Genomic DNA, 11,387 nt, shown 5'->3' with positions numbered 1-11,387 from the left:
TTGAGCATGAGCTTGAGTTGGTGATTGCGTGAATCAACTTGCATAACCATCCGAGTAGCTCAAATCGGGTCTCGTATGAGTTAAATACCTTAAGCTTCCGATTATTTTCCTATAACCAATCGGATCTACCTTCGTATTTTCATCTTCCTTCGACAACTTTAAGCCTGGTTCCATAGGAAATTAAGTCAAGTGGCATTCCCAAAGATTTGCTTTTTTTAGGATCTTCATTGCATAACTACTTTGCTTTAAAATTATCCCACGATAGCTTTGCTTCACTTCGATCCCGAGATAGTAATGCAACAACCCGAGGTCACTCATCTCGAACCTTGACTCCATTTGTCTTTTGAAATTTGAAATTTCTTGCACAGTTGTACCTGTCACTATCAAATCATCCACAAAAACTCCAACGAGTAATAGCCTTTGACCGGAACACCGTTTGTAAACCGCTTGTTCATGTTTACATCGAGTGAAACCGAGTTCCTTTAACGACCCGTCTAGTTTAGTATTCCACGCTCTTGGTGCTTGGCGTAGACCGTACAACACTTTAGCCAACCTGTACACCTTTCTTTCTTGACCTTTCTTAACGAACCCATCTGGTTGAAATACGTACACCTCTTCTTTCAAATCACCATGAAGAAATGGGGATTTTACATCTAAGTGATACACTTCCCAACCTCGGTTTGCTGCTAAAGCGAGTAAAAGCCGAACGATTTTGATTCTCGCAATTGGCGCGGACACGTCTTTGAAATCGATCCCATATTTCTGAACATACCCGTTAGCTACGAGAAGGGCCTTGTACTTGGTTATTTTCCCGGCTTCATCTCTTTATTTATTATAGACCCACTTTAAACCTATCGGTTTTACTTTGGGTGGTGCTTCGACTAACCGCCATGTCTTGTTTCTTTCAATCGACTCGATCTCCGCTTCCATTGCTTTTCTCCAATGTTTTTCATTATTCGCTTCTAGAAAATTTACCAGTTAGTCATTTAATAATAGTAGGAGATTCACCTCGTCGGTTTTCGGGTCTTGCTCAGCGGGTGTCGGTATACCTTCAACCAGAAAGTCACTAAATTTCTTGGGTAAAACCGTCTTTTGAGTAGTTCGACGTGGCTGGATAACTTGTAACGGTTCTTCGTTTAGGCTACTGTTAGTCCTAATCAGACTTACATGTGGGCTGCCACCTTCTAAACTTGATGACTCACTTTCGTTTATGATACGAACCAGCTCACCGGTTCTGTTGGGCTCTTCGGTAGCATGTAGGTCTATGGACCCTAGACCCGGTTGTAACATTCTCCGGTTCGGGTTCAATAATGTACCAGACAATAAAATCGGTCCATTCCTGACCCTTTTCGCCCTCTTGTTTGTCAAGATCAGCCCACGTGAAGAAACATGGATCTACTCCCCTAGACGGGTCCTAGATCCAATGAGTCCACAAGGTAGGGTATGGTTAACTGCCAATACGATATGAACACAATTCCTAAAGTCCAGTGACGTGAACCTGCAAAACAAACACCGTAAGCTCATTACGGGAAGGACAAGAGGGGGGGTCTTTTCGTAACCACCCTCCGGCGTGAGAATAAGTACAATTCTGATGGAGATAAAGTACTTAAGTAAATTCAGAGATTACAGTGGGAGTGAATGAATACCTCATGATGATCGAGAGGGTATTTATAGCCGAAGGGTGTGGGAAGGTGATTGGGCCAGCTGTACCTTTAGAAGATGCTCTTATAACCGCCTGGACACGCGTCCTCATATGATAGGTTCAGCCTATACGTTGCATGTGCATGTATAACAACCTGGACACGCGTCCCTCTGATATTGGTTAATGGGTAGTACTAGCCATGTGCATGGTTATAACGGCCTTGCCAGGTGTCATTAGCAGATTGGCCGAGGGGTCACGGATTTCTCAAGAAAGCATCTTGATAAATCTTCTAGAAGGTAATTAGTTGTTGACAGCTATTCTGGAGCATTTCCTCGTAGTCATTTACGCGGAAGGGTATTCCTTCTTGCGGATGACTCTTGAGGGTGCCAGGATGCTTCCGAATGTGCCATGAGGGTGTTTCTTCCTCAGATGATTTACGCGGGTGGTTCATATGTCCCGCGGGTGACTTGTGATGTGCTCTTGGTTGACCCGTGGGTGTTACTTAAGGGTATTTGGGTCTTTTTAGTACCCTACCTTTATAGGTCCGCCCAGCCCAGTGTTTCTTCCATGTGAAGTATTTTATGCGGGTGAATTCTGGACGTAATGTGTATCTGGGGATTTTTTATTTTGCAAGTTGTTGAGAAATATCTTTTGTTGTTGTGGATAATCATGAAAAAAGGACAAGTTGACCACTCGCAGTCGCGTGTGCAGGTGACAGGACGTTTGTGACGGCTGTTACTGTACCCGACTGTACAACTTTTTCCCTTTTTCGAATTTCCCACTTGACGTGGCGATTGTCTACTGGGCGGTTTTTCTCTCTCCACTGTTCGCATCCCATCGCATTAATTGCGATGAGTATAAATAGGGGGAGTTAACTTCTTTTTGACGTTTTATCGCCTTTGAATTCTGGATACTAATTTGCATTCTTTCTCTGAAACTTTCGATCATTGAAATAATCCAATACATCATCAAGTATTTTTGTAATGGCGTCTGTTCAATCTGAAGTTGACGAGATAGAAGTTTAATGGGACTTGGATGAGTATCAAAAACTCATCACGATCTATGGCATTCCGCCTGAATGGGAGCCAGAGTTTCCTTCTGTCGGCTCTATTGCTAGCTTTCCACCTCCTGGGAAGATGGCTTTGTATGCTGACTACTTTGACCGTGGGAACTTTCGCCTTCCTATCACAAAGTTTTTCCTATGGGTGGTTAAGGCATTCGGGATTCACTTATCTCAACTCCACCCTCGTGCCGTCATGCGAATTCGTCACTTCGAGTTTGTTTGTACGGCACATGAGATAGTACCCAGATTGGACCGGTTCGCTGTATTCTATAAGATGGCTAGCCGAAATGGATGGTTTACTTGCCATAGTTAGCCTGACAGAGTTATCGGCAATGTGACTGAGGAGACTTCTAAGGATTGGAAGAAAAAGTTCTTTTGGATCCTTGAGGAGACCATGGTCCGTCGTGCTGTTAACGACGCTCTTATTGATATTACTCCGGCTACCCATGAGAAGCGCGACTGGTTCCACAAGCTAACTTCTTCACCAACGGCGATGCGGGTACTTCCTGAGGAAGCCCTTGTATGGGCGGGCATGAGTCGGTTGCGGCCGTCTCCATATTTGGAGCCTGTTTTCATTGAGCTAGATGGCCGTAATTTTTATTACTCTGTTCTTCTTCCTTTTCGTTTTGAATTTCTATTATTGACGTCTGCGTTTATTTTCAGGTTTTGGATCGATGTTAAATGCCCTAGTGACGGCAAGGGCTACGTGGGTAGGAACATCCGTGACACGAAGGATACACCTGTCCTCGAAAAAACTGCAAAGTACTTTCTCTTTCCGGTCAAAGTGTAACATCCCGAATTTCAGATAATAATATTTTATATATTATTCTTAATGAAAGAGTTTACTTGGATTAATAAGTAAATAGTAAAATGGTAAAAGGGAAAAGATAAGTAGGCTATTTAAAGGAGGTAATCATGGACCAAAAAGAAAGATGGGCCTTAGGTCCATGGGCTTAAGAGAGTATAGATACCCCCTTAAACCCTAAATCTTTCCATTTCCATCCATCTTATCCATCTTATTCTCTCAACACCCCTTAAACACACACCAACCCTTCCATTCTCGGCCGCAAGGGAGAAAAACGGGATCCAAGATCAAACGAGCCAAGATCTTTGACCTATCCTCTATATTCAAGCTAGTTACAAGGTCCAAACTCATAACCAAGAAAGCCGTGACCTAGCACACGATTAAAGGTATGTTCTTGATCTTAAAGCTTACGTTTATATGAACGGATAGCCATGAAACTTGAACATAGACTAGATCGGGTCTAGATAAAACATAAAGTTGCCAAGTTGATGATTAAAAATGGACGTAATATACTCATGGCTAGATACGGTTCATGAAGGAAACCCTAGGTCTAGCTTAAGGAACGTTTTTACGATAAAGGTCCAAGCTTTATGCTATAAACGAGTAGAACTTGATAGTGGGATGATATTGGGTGGTTAAACAGTTAACGATGAAGAAAGGTGGTTAAAATCCTTGATATGGACCTGTAACATCTAGCTAGACTAAAGTAAGAAACGAGAAAATAGGCTGATGAGCTGAAAACATCTGACCTGACGGTTTTCGGCCAAGTTTGAGAATCCTTGGTCAACCCACGGGGTTCTCGGTCAAACATACAGTCACCATGTGTTCTCGGTCAGAATTCTCGGTGACCATGTGTTCTCGGTCAGTGTTCTCGGTAACCACGTGTTCTCGGTCAAGTTCTCGGCCGAAAACATGGGTTCTCGGTTAAGTATGGATCTCGGCCAATATGAGAGTTCTCGGTCTATCGAGTTCTCAGCTAACCATGTTCTCTGTTGGGTTTAAGCTGAATCCAGTTGGCCCAGATGGACAGTTGGGCCCAGATAGTAAACTGTTGGACAGGATATAACTAAGCCCAACTTAGAAAATGTCTTAAAATGTTAATGGAAAATGTGTTAAGGCAGTTAATGAAGCCCAGCTTAACCCCAGCCAGGGGCTCTGCCCCTTGGACCCCGCTAGGGGCTGCCGCCCCTAGAACCCCGCTGCCAGGGGCGCTGCCCCCGGACCCCCGTTCGTTGTGGGTTATATAAAGATAGATGTACGATATGAGTAGAAATAGTTAATTTATGCATGTAATTATTATACAGTTAGCTGTGCCCAACTGGACACGCGTCCCTATGATATTGGTTAATGGGTAGTACTAGCCATGTGCATGGTTATAACGGCCTTGCCAGGTGTCATTAGCTGATTGGCCGAGGGGTCACGTATTGCTTAAGAAAGCATCTTGATAAATCTTCTAGAAGGTAATTAGTTGTTGACAGTTGTTCTGGAGCATTTCCACGTGGTTATTTACGCGGAAGGGTATTCCTTCTTGCGGATGACTCTTGAGGGTGCCAGGATGCTTCCACATGTGCCATGAGGGTGTTTCTTCCTCAAATGATTTATGCGGGTGGTTCATATGTCCCGCGGGTGACTTGTGATGTGCTCTTGGTTGAACCGCGGGTGTTCCTTAAGGGTATTTTGATCTTTTTAGTACCCTACCTCTATACCACGCGTACCTTTTACACTCGTCAAACTTGACATCCCGCGTAACGTGTACTCGCCTTTTGATCGGATCAAACATACGGTAGGATTTTTGTTCCGGGTTGAGTACCTCGTGCATCCGAGCACTTTAACGTGTGAAAGGTTCGGTTTTCTTCCTTTAAAACACTCATACGGAGTTGAATCCTTCATGGAATTTGTTGGTGACCGGTTTAGTAAATAAACTGAGTGATGAACCGCTTCTCACCATCTTATGGTAGTGACATCGCATTTGACAAACTTCGAGTCGTACCAAGTATGGTTTGGTTTCTTCTTTCAACCACCCCGTTTTGATGTGGGGTGTACGGGGCCGTAAACTGACGCGCCACACCTATAATTGATAAGTAATCTTCCAACACATGGATATAAACTCAACCCTGTTGGCGGTTCGTATGACTTTGAGTTTCTTGCCCGTTTCATTTTCCACCTTTTTAACGAAATCAATGAGTAAGCCCGAAACTTTGTCTTTCGTCTTTATCGTGAAAACCCACATATAGCGGGTGTAGTCATCAACAACAAGCAAAAAGTATCGGTTGCCACCATGTGTCTCAGGAGTAATCGCGCCACAAACATCAGCATAAACGAGCTTGAGCGGTACCTTTGCACGATAATTAGATTCTTTCAGGATATCCGATCTTGTTTGTTTGTCTAGCATACATGCATCACAAATTTGTATCGGGTTTTAGATTCTTGGCACTCCATCCGCGAGTTCGAGAGACCCCAAAGGGCATCGAAATTCAAATTCCCCAATCGAGCATGCCATAGCCATGCAAGATTTTGCAAATTAACTTGTAAGCAAACTGGAGAAACAACCTTTAAATTAATTTTATAGACTCGGTTAAAAGATCTTGGTACCTTGATTAGAAGCCTTCCATCTTTTTCGAATATCCATAAGATACCGTCTTGGATCCCGATCTTGCACCATCCTTCGTCTAATTACCCGAGACTTATAATACCCATAAGATTCTTAAATCTTTAAATCTTTTTGTTCTTCAATTGGTATCAAGAGCTTAAGGTTAAAGTTAAAAAAAATGCAAAGGTGAAGCAAGGATCATCGATCAAAGCGAAGTCCAACACAAAAGGTGGTCACATGAGATCACAAGCCTTGTGACGGTTTCAAAGACGAGTCAAAGGTCAAGAGCAGCACCGAAAAAGAAGATTACGCGTCTAACTTGTCCGGCATGTGACTTGTTTCCGACGACCTGTTTGTAAGGTATCCATTGGCGGCAAAACCCAGATTCCGGTGACTGTGCATGTTAGTATTGATCCAAACATAAAGGTGTAACAGGGTACGCTCACTTTATTCCGAGAAAGATCGATCGTCATGGCTCATCTTTTATTTGGATTGGAAGTTGTGCCTGGTGGAATTTTCAATTAATTCTCAAGGTTTGTGGTGTGTTTTTGTACACCGACAAACAAGGAGAAAGAAGGTTAAAAACTGATTCAAGAAAGTATTGTTAAAGTATTTAATTATGTTTCATAATAATTAAATTCCAAATACCTTTTTTAAGTCTAAATTCGTTGAATAGCTTATTGTTGTTCGAAGGTTTAATTTAAAGTATCAACGAACAAGAAAGAAGATGGGAGACAAGACAAGTAATCAAGTCGGAGGGTCAAGTAATCAAGTCGGTTTTCCCAAAGAACCGAGTTCCATAGTGATTCAGTTTTTGATTCTTACTTCCACCAATTACACGATTTGAACGGTAAAAATCAAGGCTATCTTCAAGGTTCAAGGGTTGTTGGAGGCTATTGAACCAAGAACGGGAACGGTAGTTGATCCAAAGATAGATGGGTTGGCGATTGTGTATCTCTATCAAGCTATGCCAGAAGTTTTGGTGATGCAAGTGGCTCACCTTTCCACCACTAAAGAGATTTGGGATGAACTTAAGACTCGTTTCGTTGGGGTTGATAGGGTTCGGGAAGCACGAATCGAGTCTCTTCAACATGAGTTCGATGTACTCAAGATGAAAGAAACAGATATGATTGATGACTTCTCGACCAAGATTAGCCAAATAGCTTCCAAAGCAAGCAATGTTGGAAAACCGTTTGAAAAAAAAACCTTGGTGAGAAAGCTTTTGAAGTCTGTTCCGGGAAAGAGGTATATAGCTATTGTTGCTACTATTGAACAGTTTGCCGATATAAAGACCATGACGTTCCATGAAGTCGTTGGATGCCTAAGAGTGTTTGGTTAATGATCTAAAGATGAAGACAAACCCGTGTACGATAAGTAAGAAAAACTCCTATATACGTATGAAGAATGGAAAGCTAAAAGCAATCAAAAAAGGTGTCATGGGAAAGGCAAGATTGGAACTGAATCAAGTCAAAAGAACAAAGGAAAGGGTAAGGTTGTGGATCGATAAAAGAAAGAACCCCGAGTTAAGAAGGATTGGTCAAAAATTTAAATGTTATCGGTGTGATGAACTAGGGTACTTTGCCACGTCATGTCCTAACCGAAACAAGGAGAAGAACGATGAAAGTAGCTTCGCTCAAGATGGAGTATTAGTTCTTAACATGATTACGGTAGCTCAGATTAAGGAAGATGTCGGTTTTCTAAAAGAAAACCCGGTTGATCCAAATAAGTATGCTTCAACCCCATGTGATAAAAACACATGGATTCTTGATAATGGGTCGAGTAACAACATGACGGGAAATCCGGAATGGTTTTCCAACATCGATCGCAACATGACCGGGAAAGTAAGTTTCGGTGACAGTTCGTGTGTTGAAATCAAAGGTCGGGGCACGATAGTAGTAGAAGGTCAAATGGGAGAACAACGAGCCTTGAGTGACGTTTATTTTATTCCCTCTCTCAAAAATTATATTATAAGTCTTGGACAATTAGACGAAGGAGGAAGCAAGATCGGGATCCTAGACAGTATTTTATGGATATTCGAACAAGATGGAAGGCATCTAATCAAGGTACCACGATCTTTTAACCGAGTCTATCAAATTAATTTAAAGGATGTTTCTCCAGTTTGCTTACATGTTAATTTGAAAAATCTTTCATGGATATGGCATGATCGATTGGGGCATTTGATTTTCGATACCCTTCGGGGTCTCCCGAAACTCGCGGATGGAGTGCCAAGAATCAAACACCCAATGCAAATTTGTGGTGCATGTATGCTAGGCAAACAAACAAGAATGGATATCCCGAAAGAATCTAATTATCGTGCAAAGGTACCGCTCAAGCTCGTTTATGCTGATGTTTGCGGCGCGATTACTCCTGAGACACATGGTGGCAACCTATACTTTTTGCTTGTTGTTGATGACTACACCCGCTATATGTGGATTTTCACGATAAAGACGAAATACCAAGTTTTGGGCTTACTCATTGATTTCGTGAAAAAGGTGGAAAATGAAACGGACAAGAAACTCAAAACCATACGAACCGACAACAGGGGTGAGTTTACATCCCATGTGTTGGAAGATTACTTATCAATTACACCTGTGACACATCATTTTACGGCCCCGTACACCCCACATCAAAACTGGGTGGTTGAAAGAAAAAACCGAACCATACTTGGTAAGACTCGAAGTTTGTAAAAGGTGATGTCACTACCACAAGACCTATGGGGAGAAGCGGTTCATCACTCGGTGTATTTACTAAACCCGTCACCAACAAAACCTTTCACATGTTAAAATGTTCGGATGCAATGCACGGGGTATGTAAAAGTCCTTGATACCGCTCAAAAGAAATTAGACGACCGAAGCAATGTATTGGTTCACTCAGGTACTCAACCTGGGATAAAAGCCTACCGTATGTTTGATTCAATCAAAAGGCGAGTACACGTTACACGAGATGTCAAGTTTGACGAGTGTAAAAGGTACGTGTGGGCTGATCTAGACAAACAAGAGGCAGAAAAGGGTCCTTAATGGACCGAGTTTATTGTTAGGTGCAATATTGAACCCGAATCGGAGCAGGTGACAACCGGGTTTGACACCGGGTCCATTGACCGACATGATACCGGTGAGCTGGTTCGTATCAGAAACGGAAGTGAGTCATCAAGTTCAGAAGGTGGCAGCCACCTATAAGCCCGACTAGGCCTGACACGACACTGGCCTAAACGAAGAACCATTACAAGTTATCCAGCCACGTCGAACTACTCGAAAGACGGTTTTACCCAAGAAATTTAGCGACTTTCTGGTTGAAGGTATACTGACACCCGTCGAGCAAGACCCGACAACCGACGAGGTAAATTTCCTATTATTATTCGATGATGAACCGGTAAATTTTCGAGAAGCGAATAATGAAAAACATTGGAGAAAAGCAATGAAAGCGGAGATCGAGTCGATTGAAAGAAACAAGACACGGTGGTTAGTCGAAGCACCACCCAAAGTAAAACCGATAGGTTTAAAGTGGGTCTAATAAATAAAGAGATGAAGCCGGGAAAATAACCAAGTACAAGGCCCAACTCGTAGCTAAGAGGTATGTTCATAAATATGGGATCGCTTTCAAATAGGTGTTCACGTCAGTGGCGAGAATCAAAACCGTTCGACTTTTACTCGCTTTAGCAGCAAACCGAGGTTGGGAAGTGTATCACTTGGATCTAAAATCCGCATTTCTTCTTGGTAATTTGAAAGAAGAGGTGTACGTATTTCAACCAGATAGGTTCATTAAGAAAGGTCAAGAAAGAAAGGTGTACAAGTTGGCTAAAGTGTTGTACGGTCTATGCCAAGCACCAAGAGCGTGGAATACTAAACTAGACGGGTCGTTAAAGGAACTCGGTTTCACTCGATGTAAACAAGAACAAGCGGTTTACAAACGGTATTTCGGTCAAAGGCTATTACTCGTTGGAGTTTATGTGGATGATTTGATAGTCACAGGTACAACTGTGCAAGAAATTTCAAATTTCAAAAGACAAATGGAGTCAAGGTTCGAGATAATTGACATCGGGTTATTGCATTACTTCTCGGTATCGAAGTTAAGCAAAGTGATCGTGGGATAACGTTAAAGCAAAGCGGTTATACAACGAAGATCCTAAAAGAAGCAAGTCTTGGGAGTGCAACTCGACTCAATTTTCTATGGAACCGGGCTTAAAGTTGTCGAAGGAAGATGAAAATCTGAAGGTAGATCCAACCAGTTATAGGAAAATAATCGAAAGCTTGTGGTATTTAACTCATACGAGACCTGATTTGAGCTACTCGGTTGGTTATACGAGTTGATTCATGCAATCACCAACTCAAGCTCACGCTCAAGCAGTTAAATATATTCTTCGATATCTAAGAGGTTCACTAGACTTTGGTATTACTTACTCGAGAGGCGGAAACAATATGTTGCACGGGTATAGTGATAGTAGTCATAGGGTGGATATGGATGATGGTCGGAGTACATCAGGTTTGATTTTCTACTATGGTACATCACCGATATCATGGGTTTCTCAGAAACAAGGAACAATGGCGTTATCATCATGTGAGGCTGAATTTATGGCAGCTGCATCGGCTGCATGTCAAGCCTTATGGCTTCGGGGTTTGTTGTTAGAGATGACCGGAGAAAAGGAGGAGATTGTCACGTTGAAGGTGGATAATTCATTGGCTATTGCCTTGATGAAGAACCTGGTTTTTCACGGGAGAAGCAAGCACGTCAACACGCGATACCATTTCATTCGGGAGTGCATCGAGAGAGAACAAATCATGGTGGAGCATGTCAATGGATAATTTCAAAGTGCAGACATCCTTACAAAAGTGTTGCCACGGTTGAAGTTTAACGAGATGTGAAGCTTCATCGGTGTCACAAGATTAGGGGGGTGATTGTTAGTGTAATCTTGCGTAAGTGCAGGGACCTAGTTGTCGTACTTACAAACATAGGGGGTTTTTGAGTTAGTTTTTCTCCTATTCTTGTCTAACAAGTAAATATATGGTTATAAATAGGGTTATTTGTAATCAGTACTCACAACTTAACAATCAATACAATAAAGGTTTAGACTTGAATCTTTTTGTTCTTCTAATGGCTGGATATTCTAGCTTGCTGGTTGCTGTGGCTGACCCAAAAGTTAGTAGATTCATCTTAGAAGCAGCTTAATAAATATGGATTAAAAAACCAAACTTAAACACCATGCATTACTTTCAAGTTTCGATCCGTTTGGAGGTATGAGGCCCACAATATATGAATGCAAATGGTATAACAGACATATGTTGTGAGAAAC

At 42.1% G+C, this 11,387-nt stretch overlaps 1 protein-coding gene across 1 annotated transcript; it reads left to right on the top strand.

The window, feature by feature from the left end:
- Positions 1–10,410: 10,410 nt before the first annotated feature.
- On the top strand, positions 10,411–10,899 carry LOC143538773 (secreted RxLR effector protein 161-like). Its single transcript, XM_077032249.1, has one exon. The coding sequence runs from the start codon at positions 10,411–10,413 to the stop codon at positions 10,897–10,899; it is 489 nt and encodes a 162-aa protein (XP_076888364.1).
- Positions 10,900–11,387: the final 488 nt, after the last annotated feature.

Source organism: Bidens hawaiensis, unplaced genomic scaffold, assembly GCF_021521415.1.
Source record: "Bidens hawaiensis isolate Kalapana, Puna unplaced genomic scaffold, B.hawaiensis_p1.1 tig00011691_1, whole genome shotgun sequence".
In the NCBI taxonomy this organism is placed as follows: Eukaryota; Viridiplantae; Streptophyta; class Magnoliopsida; order Asterales; family Asteraceae; genus Bidens; species Bidens hawaiensis.
Note: the sequence above shows the minus strand (reverse complement) of the source record. Positions and strands in the feature narration are given on the sequence as shown.

Bases quoted from the DNA above. Each gene is read 5' to 3' on its own strand.
- LOC143538773 (XM_077032249.1), top strand. From the start codon at position 10,411: ATGCAATCACCAACTCAAGCTCACGCTCAAGCAGTTAAATATATTCTT.